Source organism: Hyperolius riggenbachi, chromosome 5 (genome assembly GCF_040937935.1).
Source record: "Hyperolius riggenbachi isolate aHypRig1 chromosome 5, aHypRig1.pri, whole genome shotgun sequence".
Taxonomy (NCBI): Eukaryota; Metazoa; Chordata; class Amphibia; order Anura; family Hyperoliidae; genus Hyperolius; species Hyperolius riggenbachi.
In genome coordinates, this window is record NC_090650.1 from 227,404,246 (window position 1) to 227,426,577 (window position 22,332).

At 42.7% G+C, this 22,332-nt stretch overlaps 1 protein-coding gene across 2 annotated transcripts in view; it reads left to right on the plus strand.

Moving 5' to 3' along the window:
* The first annotated feature begins 318 nt into the window (after positions 1-318).
* Positions 319-22,332, plus strand: part of SLC6A3 (solute carrier family 6 member 3) — a 175,229-nt gene continuing 153,215 nt past the window's right edge. For both annotated transcript variants that reach the window (XM_068236716.1, XM_068236717.1), the window contains exons 1-2: positions 319-417; positions 15,174-15,468. In XM_068236716.1, the coding sequence (XP_068092817.1) occupies positions 382-417; positions 15,174-15,468 (331 nt within the window). In that variant the 5' untranslated portion in view covers positions 319-381. The remainder of the gene's footprint in view (positions 418-15,173; positions 15,469-22,332) is intronic.

Here is a 22,332-nt window from a genome sequence, read left to right on the forward strand (position 1 = left end):
GAAAAATAGGACTGTTGCACACATGAAGCAATTTGGTATTAGTATTCCCTATTATCAAACACTGGAAAAGTGACAGCTAAGATCTCACAGGTTGCTATGGGCAACATATTCACTTTTCTTGGCTTTGCTCTAGTTTTCTTTTTCCTTTAAATAGATGAATCCCAGTGTGTAAAAAGGAGTGAGCGCTGTAAAGGGTTGATTTGAATACACAGAGCGGTGACAGTGATCGTAAGCTAGGATGGTCATTGACAAAAGAATGCTTACCCAGAGCACATAATGCTGTGCTGTGTATTGACCTATGTTCTGATGCTGGATTATAGCGAGCTCAGACACTCACTTCCACTGGCAAGATCAGACTGAGAGTACCGGGGGTAACGCCTAATGAAAACATTGGCTATTCACTGCACAACTTCACAGGTAACGTTTTGTTCTCGTTCTGATGTATATACACATCTGGGGTTTTGGGGAGTACTGATAGGACCAAGCTGAGAAATAATAATGCAACTGTATTTTGCTTTTTAAATTTTCTTAGTGAAAACCATCTTTACAATTTAATTCATGACTTTTTAAAAACTATATATACTTAAATAAGCATTATAATGTAAAAGTAACTTTTTTTGCATGGATGATCATCATGTTTGATAGTTTAGAAAGTGAATCTTGTACATCTGTTCACCTGTCTGAAGTTATAGTAGTATACAGTTAGGAGCTCTTATCATTATGTGTAATGCCTTAATCTGTACATTGGAATATAATACACGCTTTTGTGCAGCCAAGCCTTAAAAAAATAGATGCTGACCTCATTACACGGTTTTCATTCAGGAGCATCTAAATACAAAACTCTAACAGTGGACTCCGTTCCCTGAAGAGACTTTTCTTTATGTGACATAGCAGTCTGCAAATATTACCTTCCACTCTCTAAAAAACATAACAGGAAAAGTGTTACTTTTATATTCCACTGCATATCAATTCCGATCAATCAGATTGGACTCAAACAGTTATTTTTTTAGTTTCATAAATGTACATCCACAGTGTTGTTAAAAGGGCTTGGAATTTTAACAGGAAAGAGCTTACCTGTACAGAAATAGCATTACATTACAGTAATGACAAATTGTATTTTTACTGCAATGTTAAGTACAGATAGGGCCACCAGATGGAGCTGCATAGCTCCTGCATCAGATTCTCTTAATTTAGAATACCTGGAGGTCAAATAGCATCTTTGAATGTGTTTCTATAAACGCTATAGCCTGAAATTTCTAAACCATGACAGAAGTATAAAGCCTGGACTGCGATCCATCCTCCTGCCCATCAAACTGCCTCCTTTTCTATGCAGCTATTGAAGGAAAGGGGTAAAACTAGTAAGAGGCAGAATTCCTGATCCTTATCAAAATAAGTTATTGGCGCATCACTTGTTTTTTTAATCTGTGTAAAGGTTAGCTGAAAGCTAAATTCTTTAGCAATTGCAGGATGGAGGCATGAAAAAATAATAAAGTAATCAAAAACCGTTTTAAAAAGGAGAGGCAGTGGTTGGCTTACCTCTCTTGTACGATATAGTAGCCAATACAACGTGGATGTATTCCTGACTTTTTTAGTTCAATAGTACCCCCCAAAAGTTCCTAATAGTAAAATAATATACATTTTATATTCTGTTTTGTAAACGCTCCTCATATAGTAAAGATAACCTAGCCACAAACATACTTCCAATATACATTGTATACATAATATAGTATATATACAGCAAATATTACCCCATATTTGAAATGCAGCACTCACTACCCCACATATGATTTGTATAAATCATTATCTCACATATGAAATGTAGCAGTCAAACAGTACTTCACAAATCAAATGCATCAGCCATTACTCCACATATTAAATGTAGCAAACGTTACCCTACACATGCAATGCAGCAAACATTAACCACTTCAACCTTTAGTGCTTTTTCACCTTATGCATCCGAGCAAATTTTGACCTCCCATTCATTCACCAATAACTTTATCACTAATTATCACAATGAAATAATCTATATCTTGTTTTTTTCTGCCACCAATCAGGCTTTCTTTGGGTGGTACATTTTGCTAAGAAATATTTTAATCTAAATGCATTTTAACTGGAATATTAAGAGAAAAATTGAAAAAAATCATGATTTGTCAGATTTCAGCCGTTATAACTTTAAAATAATATATGCTACCATAATTAAAACCCACATATTTTATTTGCCCATTTGTCCTGGTTATTACACCATTCAAATTATGTCCCTATCACATTGTATGGCGCCAATACTTTATTTGGAAATAAAGGTGGATTTTTTTCAGTTTTGGGTCCATCACTATTTACAAGCTTTAAAAATATTAGTAATTTAACCTCTTGACATGCATATTAAAAAAGTTCAGACCCTTAGGTAACTATTTGGTTTTTTTTTATTGTACTTTTTTTCTAATAAAATTTTTTATTTAAATATTTTTGGGTGTGTGGGAGGTAAACAGTTAATTGTAAATGTAAAAATGTCTATAAATTTTAATAAAAATGTATGTAGATGTAGTTTTACTATTTGGCCACAAGATGGCCACAGTAAAAAAAAATGTTTTGGCTTCCTGTAAGCGTACTTACAGGAAGTGAAGAGGGGATGTGTAACAGAACAATCGCGGCTTCTCCATAGAAGCCAGCGATCGTTCTAAGTGACTCAGATCAATGAATGGGAACTTCTTTCCCATTCATTGATCTTCAGGCTAACGGGCAGCCCATGCTGCCCGGCGGTTCTGGCCCTGCGAACCCCGGAGGCTCCATTTTTTCATGGACGTAGCCCGTACGTCCAGCATGCATATTTGGACGTAGGAGCTACGTCCTGAAGGCTAAAGTGGTTAAACCACACATGAAATGCAGCAAACATTTTTCCACATATGAAATGTTGTTTACCACCCTAAAAATTAACCCCCATGCAGCAAGTACCGTACCCTCCATAGAGCAGTCACAGCCCCCTATGTCATTGGTACTCATGGGCCTGAATGAAGTAACCCAAAGTGCTGCCAGTCACTGTCCCTGTCCCCCAAATCTTTCACTTTGCACCCTCTGCAAAGTCTGTACCCTCCTTCCCACATTACACTCTGCCCCCTTTGTTGCTGCTGTCTGCACCCCCAAACCAGAAAGTTTTTTTTTCTGTGCTCTGTCTCCTGTCAGTCTGAACAATAAGATGATGAAGCCAAACAGCAGCTGCCATCTGTGTTTCAGCTCCTTACTTGGCTGATGCCCTTTAGGAACCTCTTCCCCACTTTTATCCAAACATAGGCTTCCACATCTAAAAGATGGTGTTACACTTTAGACAAGTAAATTATAGTAATCTAGGTTGAAAAAAAAAGACACATGTCCATTGACTCTCAAATCCTCTCCCTGACTGGATCAAATCATCATCTTCCAAATCCTTTTTAAATGCGTGTATAGAATTAGCCATAACTACCTACTGTGTTAAGATATCCCACATTTTAACCCTTCTTACTTCAAAGAACCCCTTTCTACACACATTAAAATCTTCTTTCCTCTATGCATACATCATTTCCTCTTGTCCGTACCCCCCTGTGCCTCCAGTGTCCGCCTCCAGTGTCCCCCTCTATGACAACTTTGTCCCTGCGCCTATTTTCACCCCCCTGTGCCACCTCTGCCCCCTGTGCCTCCACTGTGTCTGGCTGTCTCATTGCCACCTCTGCCCCCCGTGTCCTTCTGTGCCTTCTTCTGTCCTTTTGTTTCTTTTTCTGTCCTCCTTTGCTGACTTCTGTCCCCTTTATGCTTCATATTGGCCCCCTTTGTGCCTCGTTTGGCCCCTTTGTGCCCCTTCTGTCACCTTGTGCCTCTTCTGTCTTCCGTTACCTCTTCTGTCCCTTTATGCCTCTTCTGCTCCCTTTGCCTCTTCTGTCCTGCTGTGCCTCTTTTCCTCCCCTGTGAGTTCAGCACTGTGCAACTTTCCTCTCTGCTCACAGGTCACTCTAGTGCCAGGCATCGCCTTCTAAATATTGTATGTAATTATGCATCATGCAAGAGGAAATGCAAGGCACTAGAGTGGGCTGTGACCAGACAAGAAGGTCGCACGGTGCCGGACTCTGATGGGGAGGTGAGTAGCTGAAATCCAGCTGCAAAATAGTTTAGGCTTTGTAGCTGCAAGATGGGGGCAGACAGAGGCACAAAGGGAATTCTGTGATGGAATCGGTGGGTCTTTTGTATCAGCGGGATTTTCGTATCTTGGATGTTCATAATTTGGGCTCTCCATGTAGTAGCATCTCATGATTTTATTTGCCATTTTATTCATACCAGAATTTTATTTGCTTAAGCTTCTACTAATTGGCATTGAATAAAACAGAAAGGGACATTGAGAGCCCAATATAGTGTAGTATGTAGAATAGCCAGGTTATGGAGAAAGACAAAATGTGCACTGTTATACTCACAAGTGTGGGTTACCTCAAAGGCAACCACTGTATAGGCGGGAGGGAAACATTAGGACCTGACCCCACTCAGATTAAGAAGTTGCTCTCTGTAGATAGGAGAAAAGGGGTAACAGTCCTCCACCGTGGGTGGACTTGAGAATGTAGTAAGGATGGAACAGAGGCGCCAACAATAGGATAAAACCGTTAAAAGCCATTAAAAGAAGAGGTAGTGGTGGACTTGCCTTCCCAGTAAATGGACACCGAATTGGGTGATTTAATAGTCAACAATGAAATGTATTTATGCACTCCACAATGCATTGCAGAGGTGCTTGGCAGCTACACTAATCAGTACTAGTTATTGCTCCCGTTATTGCTTGGATAAAACATGTTTAATCCTGCAAATCGCATTGCATTGTGGAGTGTATAATTAAATGTAATTGCTGACTATTAATTCAAATAGTTTGGTGTCTACTTACTGGGGAGGCAAGTCCATCACTACCTCCAATTTTAAATGTTTTTTAACAGTTTAATCCTGTTATTTGGGCCTCTGTTCCATCCTTGGCATTGAATATGACTGCTTAACTTGTTACTAACCACTATTCCCAAGTCTTCCTCCAAGTCTGATATTCTCTGCTGGATGCCATTTATTTGATATGGTGCTCTGTGGTTGGCAAGTACAAGGTGCATTACTTGTGTCATGTGACAATGGCACCATTACCCTGTATTCTAACCATCAGACCATTGACCATTGATATTGAAAATTATTGTACCTAGTACAACCCCTGTTGGGCCCCACTACAAACAGTTTCCAATTTTGAGTATAATCCATATAGCACCACTCTTTGCCTTTTTCCCTTAAACAGTTCTCTTTCTATTGACACTGATTTTTTCCCTAGTGCCTGCAACATCAACTTCTCCATTAGGCTATTGAAGGGAGAAGTGTCAAAAGCCTTTGCAAAGTCCAAGAACACTACATCTATTACTTTCCCAAGATCTAAATTCATATTTATTACGTCATAAAAAGCTCACACGAAGAGCAGCGTGACCAAGAAAAATATCATAGATGGACATATGTGGTGGAGTGAGGAATCTGCTTTGCTTGTGCTGAAAGGATTGAGCTGCACAACAAACTAAAGTAATGAGCAACGATTCACCAAGTTACATGTGAACCTATCTGCATAGTCAGCCAGTTATTCCGTGTGTGTGTGTGTGTGCGTGCGTGCGTGCGTGCGTGCGTTAGGTAATGTTGGGTAATGTCCCCATGAATCTCTCTCCCTCCAATGGGAGGTGTATGATGCTGCAGGCTGGCAGAGGCTCTAGCTTAAAGCTGCTGGTGGCAGCATCACTCACCTCTTTCCAGCTGGTGATGCCTCTGCACTTCACTGGCAGTATTCTTCTGTATTGTGTCTGTAAGCTTCCTCATTTGATGAGGTCCCGTCCCATACATCTGACTGCATTGGAGGGAGGAGTGCAGAACAGGGACACAACAGGGAGGGGGCCTGCCCTGGGGACCATTAGACAGTGCCATGGATTTTCACTGCTTCTTGCCTGCTGCCAATAACAGCCCTCAGGACCTTACAGTCCAACCCCTGCCTGATATCACTGTCCTCAGGAGCTTACAGTCTAATCCCTGCCTCATATCTCAGAACTCAGGAGCTTACAGTCCAATCTCTGCATCATATCACTGACATCAGGAGCAGTTACACCCAAATCCTTGTCTCATTAAGGATGACATGGAACAGTGAGTAGACTGTAAGATTCTAAGGACAGTTAGTATCATAAGACAGGAATTCGAGTTCAGAATATTTTTACTTGGGAGTGTGGTCTGTGTTGAGGGGTGGAGGTTAGAGCGCCAGAAGGCCTGTGCCTATAGGCTCATGTGTTGTAAATCTGACAGGGGATAATTTACAAAATTTCCAGTGTAATGCTGGGAATACACGTTACGTCTTTCGTGAAGAATCGTTCCGATAGATGCCTTTGATGATAAAATTCCAACATGTCTGATTCTCTGCTCGATTCTGTTCCGCTTGATTTCTAATAGTAGTGAATGGAAAAAAGATAAGAAAAACGAAGATCAAAGAATCGAATGGCTAATAGATCGCACGGAGAACCGAACGCGAAAAACGTAACGAGTATTCCCAGCATTAGTCATGGACCAGCCAATGTCAAAACAACAAAAAGCTTATTTAAGGAATACTAATGACTAACTGTACATAGGTTGTTTTTTTGTTTTTTTTTTGTTTTGCAAGCTCTCACAACTGTAATATATCACTAAAGGTATATCAACTAACTTGTAAACATAAATATACTGTAACCACTGACAAATAAAAGCAACACCTAGTGTACTCAAGGAAAAATCGAGGGTATGTGATATGTAACACAGATTACTACCAGAAGGTGTCACCTGTGCTGTGTAGAAAATCCTTTACGTTTCCCTTCAAATATAGCAGCAGTACTATAGCAGTACTATGAGGACTTCTACAGGCAATATTAAGTATTGTTCGCCACCTCTAAAACGTAGTACCCCCCCCCCCCCAAAACTAATTTGAGCAAAAGTGACCTACAAAGTATGCACAGAACGGCTACACATTCGGTAAAAATGGCGTTTCTTTATTGTGATTTGCCATCTGAACAAACAAAAAAGCTATAAGAAACGGTTACATAATAGCAACAACCAAACAAGACAGGTTGAGCAATATACAGTTCATTTATGTATAACTGAAATGTAATTCCTGCTGTCATAGCGGTTAGTTCGGTTTAGGCAAATGATGGTGGTGACCAGTACAGTGGAATTTCCAGAGTGGATGCTGTAGAAGGGGTTGGTATGGTGACTGGTTAAAAGGTTGCTGAGATGAAGAGTCACTGCGAGGATGAGCAGATGAGGGAGGGCTATTGCCTATTATCGTCTAGCTGCTCATTATTGGCACCTGCCTATAGTGCAAGTTCTGGCAGCGAATCCTCATTCTATTTACTGTGCTCTGCTCTGACCTCAAGTATCTGCCGGGACCCAGAGTATGAAAAGACCATAGGGAAAATAACTCCTATTAGCTTCACATGCATGGCAGAGGTCCTGTAAGAATTATCCTATCAACCAGCACTGTCTGCCAACACAATCACCGGACATTCAACGGACCAGGTAAGATGACCTACTGTATATATATATATATATATATATATATATATATATATATATATATATATATATATATATTTATACACACACACACAGTCGTACTATGGTGATGTTGAGCAACACATTTTGGCGTGGTAGTCATCATAGAGTTGAACATGTGAGTTTGTTTTTTACTTTGCCTGTTTAGAAACCCGGGACGGAATGTGTGTGGAGCTTATGTAGTGTCCCAGTTGTGGTGACTGATCATTTTAAACCTCGCTGTATCATACAAAGCGTTCTCCCGACAAAAGACAAACAAACAAAAACCAAAGAAATATCAGCTACACAAAGCCACTTATAACCAGTATATTGATTAGAGAAATGCCAGCCTGACATTTACCGATTTCAGCTCGTTTTTACCTTTTATAATGGGGAACATGTTAATAGCTAAAAGTACAATAACACTTAAGGAGGAAACATTCTATTATTTTAGTAATTCGGTAAGGTAAAGAATATCAATTAAGGACACATAAAGTAAATAAAAAAGAGAGAGATGTAATTTACAATTGTTATAGGATTTAATCAATCGTATCTGGCGGAGGGAGTGAGAAAATATAAATAACACACACGCTGATATAGGATGCTGATGGGTTGCTGTCCACCCTCGGATGGTGCTGAAACCAGTCCGTCCTTTGCCAGCACTGCTGTGTATGCCTGATGTTTCTATCATGTCACAAGTACTATCGCCATCAAACTGAGAAATAATATGTGAGCCAAAAGTACATATCACAATCCTGTCATTTACTAATGGCATGGTTTTCACCGTACTAGTGAAATGCAGGAAAGTGAAGTGTAACTGGAGTCAGTCATGGGCAGGGCAATGTGAAAATCAGGATCCTCTTTCTATTTATTTTTCATGCATACATACTTCATTTTACCTTATTATACCCTATGAAATAAGCTCCCCATGAATCCCTGTCAGGAATTGGAAAGGTCTCTTCATCATTAGTAGATTTAATTGAGCTTGACTAGGTATTTGATAAATGCAAGGGTTAGCTTGACCAGTATAACTTTATTTTATTCATACAAGGACAGTTTGCTCAAGTTATTGTTTATGAAGAACTGGTATACAATCAGAAATCAAACATTTGCTCATGAAATCTATGTAACAGCTTTCACCTTTTTATTTGGGAGTTAATATGCCTACTTCATTCATATTTATAGAACCTATATTTTATTGCAGTTGGGATAGGATACCCACTTGTTCCAAAATAATTCATTTCTGCTTTGTCCACTTTGTCTAAACTAGACTGCTTATTCAAGGTGAAAAGAAAACATTTTACTTTATTTCTTAAGCATATATATATATATATAGATAGATAGATAGATAGATAGATAGATAGATATTTTTTTTTTACTGTAAAAAAAGAAAACAAACACAGGTTGAGGAAAAATGCAATTGGTAATGATAAATACTGCAGTGACATTTATTTGTATGTTGTGCTGTTGAATATATATAAATACATAATATTAGCAACTTCCTTTGAATCCCGCCTACTTTAATGATTTGTACACTTTACGCAAACATATCTTATGTATCTTTTATATAGATTATTTTTAAAAGAAAATCTTAGTTGCAAATGGGAGTGTGTGCATACTTTATGTCAGGTGGCATATTTACATTTATTCAAAAGACTTATGCTATAGTGTGATAACATAACAGTGTATTATTGTTATTATTATTATTATGATTATTACTCCTTCTGTAGTTTTACATGTTATATGACATAAATATGCACACAACTATATTTCATGTTTTTTGTATGTCTCTTGTTTTCAACTTCATCTTCACTTTTTTTTTAGGGAATTTGTATATTTTTCTCATAGCTTCAGTGTTATGGAAGTACTTGTAATTTTGGTAAAAAATTGTAATGAATTGCTTATCTGGGGGACCAGAGTCTGAGGTGTTACTTTTCCCTGTAATAATAATCCAGCTGTTTCTCATGGGCAGCTATTAAAGCTTGATCTGTATATTTCTTTGCATGTAATATGAGTATTTAACCTGGGCACAAGTTATAGAACTAGAGCCCAACATTGTGTTTATCTGTAAGCAGATTACTCAGCACTATGCCTAGCCATGTCTCATGCTCAGCTATGATATAGTGGAGCTGCTAGAGCAGCACAAGCAAACCACCAAATACATAGAAAAGACAAGATTGTAATGCTGGGGGGGGGTCATAGTTTCTGACCACCCAGCGCAACAAGGCTAAGAGCTGGATAATGGAAGAGGTTACAAAGGCTGCCCAGAGCAACTGCAGCTCTGGACTTCCGATATCGCTGAAAATAAAACACAATGGTAGCGCAGTGCGATGTTGCGCTGCCTTAGTTCGCACTGTGCTGCCTTAGCGATAGCAAGCATTCAGACAGGTACAAGACAGGACTATAGATTGGAGCGTAACTAGTAGCAACCGCAGCTCACAGTCATGTCCACAGAAGCAGAGCAAGCAGGCTAACAACAGTCACCAGCAAGCATCCACCCAGGCAAGACTACAGGATAGAACGTAACTAATAGCAACTGCAGCCTATAGTTACGTTCCCAGAAACTAGAGTAGCAGGAATACTACCAGCCACCAACGTGGTGATGGCAGAATCCAAGCTATCTGGATAATGGACTTCACTGACCCACTGCGGATGCAGCGAACGTCCATCAAGCATGGAACTAGGCAATACACAATGATAAGAAAAATAACAGACAGCTCAATTAACGGGTAAATATATATTAGCAAGTCTGCATATATATTTATCAAGAACTAGCTAAAGCACAAGTAATAAGGTTGCGTAGAACTACAATAACAGAACTATACAGAGTAACAAGGTGCCCAGTAGATCAGCGTACTGACCACTATGTCAGGCGGGGTATGAAATGGGAGGCAGACTTTTATGCTGGCATCAGCCAATGGATGCAGGTATGCAAATCTCCACACAGCTGAATGGTAATCACTCAATCCTGAGCTGGCTTGATTACCATTTGCTAGCTGGCTTTGAATGCAAAGGACTTCCATAAGAGATACATGTAGTATTATGTAACAACATGCATGCAGAAATTATAGGCAGAAATTATAGGCCTATCTGGCCCGCAGCTCAGCTGCAACAAGCAACTGGCAGAATTATGACAGCATCCTGAGCTGCCCAGAACTGCAGAGCGATTGCAAATGACAATGAGACCCATTGCAAATGCACAACTGAATGCGAGCAGATAAGCCAGAACTGTCCGTTTGCAGCTCCACTGCAACAGACAGAACACGCGACAGGAGGGATCCTCACTGAGATATAGTTTTTCGTTTACTAAGGTTCAGATGAGCTGGAAAACACTAAAAAACCAACGTTATCCAGCAACCTTCACCTAGGTCATATCAGAATATAGGGGGGTTGTTGAAAGGTTAATTAACTAGCAGTTATATGATTGCACTCGCATGTCTGCACTGACAGTGATAGGTTTTTCAAAAAATACATCTAAGCTGTCCTCAATTTGTTAAAATAAGCTGTTGGTGGGTAGAGATGGCCCGAACGGTTCGCCTGTGATCGGTTCCAGGCGAACTTTCGGTGGTTTGCGTTCGCCAGCCAGCGAATGGGAACTTTTCCGGAAGTTCGATTCGCCCCCATAGTGCGTCATTAGGGTCAACTTTGACCCTTTACATCACAGTCAGCAGACACATTGTAGCCAATTAGGCTACACTCTCTCCTGGAGCCACTGCCCCCCCCCCCCTTATAAAAGGCAGGCAGCGCTGGCTTTTACACTCACTCGTGTGCCTGCAGTAATTAGTGGCAGATTCTCATAGGGAAAGATTAGTTAGGCTCTTGTAGGCTTGTTAGCTTGCTCCTGGCTGATTGTTACTGCTAAAATAGCACCCCTCAACAGCTCTTTTGAGGGCTAATGTACTCCTGATGTGTTTTTTTTGTGTTGCCCACTGACACTGCATTATACAGTCCTATCTGTTGCAGCTGGACCTTGGGAATTGCTATTACTGTGCCAGCCAGGCCCTGCCTAACTATCTATACTGGGACACCTACCTATGCCTACCTACCTACCTATACTAGGGCACCTACCTATGCCTACCTACCTATACTGGGACTCCTACCTATGCCCAGCTAAGTACTGGGGCACCTACCTATGCCTACCTACCTATACTGGGACTCCTACCTATGCCTAGCTAACTACTGGGGCACCTACCTATGCCTATCTACCTATACTGGGACACCTACCTATGCCTACCTACCTATACTGGGACACCTACCTATGCCAACCTACCTATGCTGGGACTCCTACCTATGCCCAGCTAACTACTGGAGCACCTACCTATGCCTACCTACCTATACTGGGACTCCTACCTATGCCTAGCTAACTACTGGGGCACCTACCTATGCCTACCTACCTATACTGGGACACCTACCTATGCCTACCTACCTATACTGGGACACCTACCTATGCCTACCTACCTATACTGGGACTCCTACCTATGCCCAGCTAACTACTGGGGCACCTACCTATGCCCATCTACCTATACTGGGACACCCACCTATGCCTACCTACCTATACTAGGGCACCTACCTATGCCTACCTACATACAAGAAGATAATAAGGTCGTTGCTTCATTGTGGACAGACCAAATTTGATCAGCTGGACAGTCACTGTTGTTCTATCATTGAGCTACCACAGCCCGGCGACCACATGGGATTGAACACCACCACGGCCTGCACTCTTGCCATGGTGCGCACCAGTCCAGCATGGCCGTCACTACACAAACAGCTGTTTGCGGTGCGTTACACAGTGAGTTTGCTGTGTCAGTGTGAATCAGTACTCTTAATTACACTCCCTGATTCATGTATATGTAATATCCACCTTTTGCTCCGGCACCAGCAAACTCATCAGCAGGAGTTTGCAAACATGACTCCTCACACAGCAAGCAGGAGATAGACTTTTCTCAGGCTTCTTCAATGTTTACGGAGTTTATTCAGAAAACAGATATACAGATAGATACAGTTCATCTTATCCTAGCAAGCAAAGCAGATCTTCATGTTTCTTGGCGTTACCGCTCTTGCCTAACCCCCTGTGGTGGTTAGTCAGGTATTCTTATATCTACTCTATGTTACACTAGACTACCTATGTACAGCATACATCATATCAGATTACAGAAAGGAATGAACATACTTAGAGAAATAATTGGGTTCCAGCCAGTAGAAGTCAGAAATGGAGGGCATGAAAGTATGAAGCAGAGTGAGCTCTGAGCGCCCCCCTAGATGTTTAATACCGACTAGGCAAGAGTTAAACGTGACATCATATTCACCATCCCCTAGACCAGACTATTGGATGAGCCCTATCGTGGTGTCATAATACCCACCCACTCGATTAATATTTAAGGTCACCTTTCCTTTACTTACTGGAATGTGGATATTTAGTAAATACGGCTGATGTTTACTGTTCCTGTGGTGTACGTGTTGAGGTCAGAGTAGGCCGATGGCCTTCTTTTAGGAACATGTTCTCAGTATCTGCTTGAGACAAAATGAATAACAAGCAGACACTGAGATGCTTAGGCCTGCATCACAAGAAATTCTATTTTAAAGACATACACTGCGGACAAGCCTTTTACATAAACCTCAGGCCAAGTAACTGAGGTCTACTTAAATTCTAACAATGGTCAAAACCAGAAATTGGCCAATTCTAGAATTGGCCGGCCGTTTCTAGAACTGGCCGATTTGACGTCGGCCAAAGTCCAAAATGCTGGGAATTTCTGACATTGGTCGGCCAGTTCTAGAAATGGCCAAAGTCAGTCGGCCAAAGTCCAAAACGTACAAATCCCAGAACATCCCGTGTCCTGTCCAGCACCATGAATGGCACTCGGAACTTCCTCTCTGCACTGAAAGTGATACAAATCCTGCAATAAATCTGCAGGGTGTCTTCATCCTGCTTTCTTGGGAGCAAATTTTTAACATCCTGTGCTTTTAAATTAACTGCTCTGCTGTGGCAGTCACACAGGGTAGAGATCAAACTACAGTGGTGATTAGTCACAGATGAGGGGGGGATGCATGGCTGGGGGCACTTTGCACGTCTGGAAGCTTTGCATGGTCTGGCGGACGGGGGGGGGGGGCGCTTTGCATGGTTGGGGGGGGTCTTTGCTGGCCGCTTTGCATAGCTGGGGGTGCTTTGCTGGGCACTATGCATGGCTGGGGGGTCTTTGCTGGGGGGCTCTGCATGGCTGGAAATGCTTTGCTGTGCATGGATGGGGGGGGGGGGGTCTTTGCTGGGCGGGGCTCTGCATGGCTGGGGAGGGGGGTCTTTGCTGGCCGCTTTGCATAGCTGGGGGTGCTTTGCTGGGCACTATGCATGGCTGGGGGGGTCTTTACTGGGGGGCTCTGCATGGCTGGAAATGCTTTGCTGTGCATGGCTGGGGGGGGGGGTCTTTGCTGGGGGGGCTCTGCATGGCTGGAGGGGGGTCTTTGCTGGGTGCTTTGCATGACTGTAAATGCTTTGCTGTGCATGGCTGGGGGGGTCTTTGCTGGGGGGGCTCTGCATGGCTGGAGGGGGGTCTTTGATGGGTGCTTTGCATGGCTGGAGGGGGGGGGGCGGATTTGCATGGCTGGGGGTGGGCTTTGCTGGGTACCTTTTTAAGCTGGGGAGCTTTGCTGGGCAGTGGGCTGGGGTGCTTTGCTGGGCTGGGGCTTTTCTGGAGTCTGCCTGCGTTACTCTGACCTCCGTTCAGGGCAATCAGAGAGGCAGAGGGAGGCAGCGCGCACGCTACTCACCCGGACTCATACACTTCATATGCGGAAGTGTTCAATGATGTCACTTCTGCATTGAAGTGTTTGCGTCCTGCGGGTCGCGTGAGCTGCCGCTTTCCGCCTCTCTGGTCGCCCTGATCAGAGGTTTGAGTAGCGGCAGCGGGGGGAGGAGCGATGAGTGGGGCTACCTGGGGAGATGAGAACAGCTGGCGGCGGGGAGCGGTGAGCAAAACTTTGGGACTTGGCCGGCCACGTTAAGCTACAACGCGTTCTGGCCGGCCATAGCCCGATATGCATGCCCGTTCCGCACATTGGCTGCAGGAGCTGGCCACTTCGCATTCTGACCGGCCAGAACTCGAAGTGCCCAGACTTCGGGTTCTGGCCGTAACATATACACATGCAAGATGTTTGAAAGCACTTTAGTCCTGCAATTTAGCATTCAATGTGATTTCTGCCCTTAAAACGCTGCTTTGCGTCAAATCCTGATTTTTCCCCGGGACTTTTGCCATCTATCCCACTCATTCATGCCCCCTCCAGGTGTTAGACCCCTTAAAACATCTCTTCAATCACTTTTGTGGCCAGTGTAAATGTTTCTAGTTTTCAAAGTTCTCATCTCCATTGAAGTCTTTTGCGGTTTGCGAAAGTTCGTGCGAACCGAACCTTTTGCGGAAGTTCGCAAACCTAAAATCAGAGGTTTAGGCCATCTGTATTGGTGGGGTGTGTGCACAAGAGAGGGTTATTTGGTAAATAGGCGACTTACAACATTTTCTTAAATATATATCTTGTACAATTGGAGATAGATAGATGCGTAGATAATGTGTATGAAATAGCTCCATAATCTAGTATTACTCTTCTGTGTCCATATTTTTCAGGAGCACCACATGATCAAAGCTAGACCACCAGTGGGACAGATGTCTTCTGTGGTGGCCCCTGCTAAAGAGACCAATGCAATGGGACTTAAAGATGTTGAACTTATACTTGTCAAGGAACAAAATGGAGTCCAGTTCACTAGCTCAACATTGGTTAATCCATCCCAAACCAATCCTGAAAATGAAGAGCGAGAGACCTGGAGTAAAAAGATTGATTTCCTCCTGTCAGTTATTGGGTTTGCAGTGGACTTAGCTAACGTTTGGAGGTTTCCATACCTATGCTATAAAAATGGAGGAGGTAAGATGAATCTTACATATGCACCACATTGAACTAAATGATAATCACCCCAACCAAAGGGATAGTAACACAGTAAGGCCCTGTTTACACTTAATCAGTTGGTACGCATTTTTTTTCTTCTCCATAGCAATGCATTGTGAAAAAGATTTCAGTTAAAACGCATTAAGGGCGGGTTTCCACTTGCAAAGTGATGTGAGTGTGGCTACGTAGCCGCATCGCATCACTTCCGCCGCCGGCCGCTTCACTTCCGCATCTCCCAATGCGGAAGTGTATTGAGGAGATGGGACGCAGCTGCGGGCTGATGTGGGCGTGCGAAAATCTGCAGCATGCTGCAGATTTTCGGATCGCTCCGCACCGCACAACATGCACGCAGTGGAAACTCTTCCACTGGCGTGCATGTGTTTCAGCACACCTGCGGTGAGATGCGGCTATGTAGCCGCATCACATCGCTCCTAGTTGAAACGGGCCCAAAGTATGAAAGGTGCCATAGGAAAACATGGGACTTACTTTGAAAATCAGTTGACCTTTCAGTTATAACTGAGACCAACTGATTAAGTGTAAATGGGGCATTAAAGTACATATTTGTGAGTGCTTTTCCTGCTTAAACATATGTGCAACACTCTGATTCAAGCACCCTCACTACATTGTTAAAGAGACTCTGTAACAAAAATGTCATCCTGTTTTCTACCATCCTACAAGTTCCTAAACCTGTTCTAATGTGCTCTGGCTTACTGCAGCACTTTCTACTATCACCATCTCTGTAATAAATCAGCTTATCTTTCCCCTGTCGGACTTGTCACCTTGTGTCTGGAAGGCTGCCAACTTCAGTGTTGTGGATCTGTGATGCACGCCCTCCTCCAGGCCCACTCTATGAACACTCCCGTGTGTGTGTGTGTGTGTTTTTTACATTAGCCAGCTTTTCTCTGCTCTCTTATCTTTTACAAGCTGGATAAATCCTCCTCTGTTCACATACTGAGGAGTCACATACTGAGGAATTACAGACACCGGAGCTGTCTGCAGGAAGAAACAATCAGCTTGTAACTCTTCAGTGGATGAGAGCTGCAGGGGGAAAGAAACACACAAATGATCTCTTGAGATTCAAAAGGAATGCTGTAAACAGCGTGCTTGTGCATGGATGTATTTTCTATGTGTGGACATACTGTACATCAACCTACTTCCTGTTTTGGTGGCCATTTTGTTTGCTTACAAACAAACTTTTTAAAACTGTTTTTGACTACTTTTAATGAGGCGGGGAGCAGCGAAATTGTGACAGAGGGGGATAGGAGATGACCCCTAACGCACTGGTATGTTTACTTTTGTGCAATTTTAACAATACAGATTTTCTTTAAAGCAGAATAAAACCCAGCATTTCTTCTTTGCTCTAAAAGATCATTTACAGCATATTATATACTGCCACCATTTTTTTTTTTTACCAGAACAGCATTCAACTAGTTAAACACGGGACTTCCAAGCTCAGTGCAGAGAAAGCTGGACGCATTCCGAACTGGAGATAATGCTATCTTGTGTTTACATTCCTCACTTGATACAATTAAGTAAACACTTCTCTGACTGTGCAGAAGCTCCTGAACACAGACGGACACCCAGAAAGCATTTCTGCCTACAATACAAGATGAATAAAACCAGTTATGAATAAAATGCAAAGGCAGCTCTCAGAGCAAAAAAAAAAAAAAGTACTTTGGGAACTTGTATTTCCTAACTGAATAATAGTACTTATGCACAAAAGCAAATATGGTAGTCCCTTTAAATGGGTCCAATCCCTGCCGTACCTGGGCATCACCTTAACCCCTAATTATGCTTCTCTTTTTGCGGCCAATTACCCCCCCCCCCTATTAAAATCCCTTTCATCGCTCACCGATACCTGGTCCTCGCTCCCCCTCTCCTGGTTGGGCAGAATCAACTCCATTAAGATGTCCTTCCTCCCCAAACTCCTTTACTACTTCCGCACCCTCCCCATTAAAGTACCCAACCACTACCTGCGTATTTTTCAAAGCAGAATACAATCCTTTATTTGGGGCCGTAAACACCCTAGAGTTAACAAAACCACCCTCTTTGCACATAAATTAGACGGTGGCCTTGGGGCCCCACAGATCAGCTCCTACTACCGAGCAGCAGCCATCACCCAACTCACTAGGTTATTCCAAACCCAGGATACCCCGTTATGGGTCTTTCTTGAAATACCCGACAGTTCACCCCAACTCCCAGGCACCCTCCTTTGGTTACCTCACAAACTGAGACCTACTCCCTTAGCCCCCCTATGCAGCATAGCCTTCAGGTCTGGGATTCGGTCCGATACTCGGCCAACCTCATGTCCTCTCACCTCCCACTATTGCCGCTCACCAATAATCCCCTGTTCACTCCGGGTTATGAAACTCCAGCAGCTTTTAGATGGTGGAACGAGAGAGGCCTTAGCACGGTCACACATTTTCTCACCCCCAGGGGGGTTTATTCCTGGCCCGCTCTACGGGAGAACTTACAGGCACCTGCTAGGGAATTCTTCCGTTATATGCAGATCAAACATTGGATACAGTCCCTCACCCAACATACAGATCCCCCGTACAACACTACCTCATACGAAAACATTTGCCTCCACCGACCTGACTCCAAGGGGCTTACCTCCATGATCTATACCTTTCTGACCCGCCCCACCCGCTCCATTACTCACGCCTACACTACTAAATGGGAGGCAGACCTTCCAGGCACGAAAGATAGGGAAAATTGGCTGAACATTTGGAGTAGGGTTCCCAAGTGCTCTTCCAATTTGCATGCAATTGAAGCAGCCTACAAAGTTATGACAAGGTGGTATCTGGTCCCCGCCAGAGTAGCTAAAGTATTTCCTACTGCTAACCCCTTCTGCTTCCGAGGATGCAGGGCCGTGGGGGATATGCTACACATATGGTGGACATGTCCACGACTTAATAGATTCTGGTGTCAAGTTTACCGGTTACTTTCGTCTATCTTTCACAAAACTATCCCCAAGGACCCTTGGCAGGCTCTTCTACAGGAGAAGGTGGAATCCTTGACCACGTCTCAAAATAAATTAGCTTCCTTTGTCTTTTTGGCAGCCACCATGTCCATTGCTGCCAACTGGAAGAAGCCATCGGTCACTATCAGCGAAGTGAGATCTAGACTCAACTTTTTTATGATCAATGAAAAATTAACTAGCATTCTAAAAGATACCCTTAAAAAATTCGAGCGCATATGGGATCCCTGGATCCAACTGGAACACTCAACCATGGATAGCTCTCTAATAAGGAGGCTATAGGGCGAGACTACCCACTTTCTCTTTCTTGCTCTCTTCTCTTCCTTTCTTCTTCTCTCATCCTTTCCTTTCCCCTCTTCACCCTTCCTTCTGACTTACCTGTAGTGCCACCATTCGTGACCTCCAGGTGGTTCGTCTATCGCTGGACGACGAGCCCCAAGAGATCTCAACATGTCTAGGCCTTATACCAGGTCTGCTCATCTCTATAATGTATGACATGCCCCAGATAGTCGGGATTTGCCCTCTGGGGTACACACTATGCCACTTTAGGCAATTTTTGTTTTTTGTTTTATTGGTTTACATTGTGCTCTCAATTTTTATGACATAATGTCACCATGTTTTGTCTATTGCAGTTAATGTAATGAACCTTTGTCTTTCCCTCTCCTTGTTCAAATTTTTTTTTTTTTTTTTAAAAAAAGCTCAATAAAAAACTTTGAAACACAAAAGCAAATATGATAACCGTATGGTATATAAAAAGTAGGAAAACATATTTTTACTGAATATTATGCTTATATCCAGGGTTTTATACCGCTTTTAGTATTATTTCATGTGTGAATCCTCCTTCACCACTATCCATCTCCATTAAACTCAGTCTGGGAAGATCCTCCATTTGCACTTTAGTCCTATAAGCTGGCCTAAAATCCTCCCAATTGAAATTTGATTGCACAGAGACGTGCAGTGCAGGCCAATTGGCTCATGGTGCAGCCTGGTGACTCAAAGGGTGGGGCTCTGGTCCAGCAGCTATAGGGTCAGCAAGGACGCTGGAGCTGCAATATAAGTGATGGCAGGATATGAATGTGTATGGTAGAAGATTAAAAAAAATGTTGGCATCCTGCTTAATTCCTACAACCCAAAGGGTTCAGTAAACATAACAGAAATGAAAAGTGTATGCTAGTGTTATAAATGTTTTAATTGAATATGAAGTGAGAGTCTTAAAGCGAAATATAACCCAGCATTTCAACTTTGCCCTAAAACATTATTTACAGCATAGTATATGCAACCAGCATTTTTTGTTACTAGACCAGCATTGGAAGGGTTACACACAGAGCTTTAAAGTTCCGTGCAGAGAAATGCTGCCGCAGCCGAAGTTAGATAATGATACATTTAAGTAAACACAATATAACAAGTGAGGAATGTGACACGCTCTGAATGTCCAGCAGCTCCTGCACAGTCAGAGAGTGTGTCAAATTCCTCACTTGTTATATTGTGTTTACTTAAATGCATCATTACCTAACTTCGGCTGCGGCAGCATTTCTCTGCACGGAACTTTAAAGCTCCGTATGTAACCCTTCCAATGCTGGTTTAGTCAAAAAAAATGCTGGTTGCATATAATATGCTGTAAATAATTTTTTAGAGCAAAGTTGGAATGCTGGGTTATATTCCGCTTTAAGTAAAAATGTATTAATGTTTCCCTAAAGATTAAAGTATGATGGAATGAATGGAAGAAAAATATGGGTAAAAATAATTTCTTTCTGCATGGAGTATAGAGTCCACTCATCTATGTGCCTGGCTGTGTAAGATTGTGATCTGATGAGATAAACATGTGTATGTACAGTGCAAAATATATTACCAGGATGCTTTATTAGTTTTATTTTGCTGCCTCAAAGAGTTAATTTTTAGGCATTGAAGTGACAGCTTCAGTCTTGTTGGTACCATGCAGAAAATATACGGTAGTAAACATCAATGATAAGCAAATTACAGCCATAAAAGTTTTCCTGGCAGAATACAACTTCTGAGAGCAGAAGGAGATAAAAAAGGTTAATAGTGCAAGTATTTTCACTCAGCGATGCTTAATAGGCTACCACTGAGCAAAGACTACAAAACATTAATTCTACTTTATAATTGTTTAAATATAAAATAAAACCATGGGATATCTAAAAAAAAGTAATTTTTAGGATAAGAATGATATATATAACTGTTTATATCAGTTTATTTTAACCTTGGGTTCACTTTAAAGAAACCTAAAGTGAAAAACTTAGCACCATCTCGCACTCTGCTGTTCCTCCAGTGTCCTCCTCCAATGCTGGATGCGCAGCCCCATGCTGCACGCAAAAATTGCTACCACACTTGCAGGGAATACTTCTGGCACTGGGAGCGCGATAGAGGATGCATGTGAGCAGCGCCATACATGCGCAGTGGCTGAACAAGCAGGTGAACATCTGAGCACGGGATGATGGCGGGGGAGCAGGAGAACTTTAAGAGGCTGGAAAAAGCCTCAGAATAGTAAATGGGCATTATTTTTTTTCACTTTATGCTCACTTTAACTACTTAAGGACCAAGCTAATTAAAATCTACGCCCTGTTTTGGTGGTCACCTGACTGGCAGGGCGTAGATTTCAATTAGCTGCCGCTGCGTGCATTCAACGCTTCTGACACTCCCGCTGATCTCGCTGCTTAAGCCCCGCCGTCTGTTGCCGCAGCTCACTGGCTCTGCCTGTCTCTATGTCGGCAGAGCCCTGTGAGCGGGTCGGGAGCCGATTTCATTGGCTCCTGGCCATGTCTATCAATGTAAGCAACTCCCATTGGCTTACATTGAAAGACAGGGTCAGGAGCCAATGAAAGTGGCTCCTGACCGGCTCACAGGAACTCTGCCGTCATAGAGGGGGGTGGGTGGCCCAGGATCCCGGCTTACTGCGGTTGCGACGGGTATGTGCGGCAATTCGTCGGTATTCCGTCGGGATTCCGCCGCTTCTGTATTAGCAGTTTCTGGTCCTTAAGAGGGCAGAGACCGCTGGTACTTGTGTGGTTAAAGCTGAATTATCACAAATACTTTCTGTTTTAAAGGACAACTGAAGCAAGAGGGCTATGAAGGCTGCCATATTTATTTCCTTTTAAGCAATACCAGACAGTTGCCTGGCAGCCCTGCTGATCCTCTGCTTCTAATACTTCTGACAAAATTAGCTGCATGCTTGTTTCTTGTGTTATTCAGCCACTTCTGCAGCCAAATAGATCAGCAGGGCTGCCAGGCAACTGGTGTTGTTTAAAAGGAAATAAATATGTTAGCCTCCATATCCCTCTCACTTCAATTGTCCTTTAAGAAAGCAAATTACACTGAAAAACAGCCTTTTGTGATCCAACACGATGGACTACTAACAATTTTGTCAGTGTTGTCAGAGAAATATCTGTACACTGTACAGTCACTTGAAGAACTCTCAGGAGACCCCACACTCACACAGACCATGAAAAACAAAATTCTCTGTTCTGATAAGACAAAGATTGAGCTGTTTGGTATGAATGCCAGACACGTTTGGAGGAAACCAGGCAATGCTCATCACCAGGCCAATACCATCCCTACAGTGAAGCATGGTGGTGGCAGCATCATGCTGTGGGGATATTTTTCAGTGGCAGCAAATGGGAGACTAGTCAGGATAAATGGAAAGATGACTGCAGCAATGTACAGAGACATCATGGATGAAATCCTGATCCAGTGCGCACTTGAACTCAGACTGGTGTGATGGTTCATCTTTCAGCAGGACAACAACCCTAAGCACACAGCCAAGATATCAAAGGAGTGGCTTCGGGAAAACTCTGTGAATTTTCTTGAGTAGCCCAGTCAGAGCCCGGACTTGAACTTCTCTGGAGAGA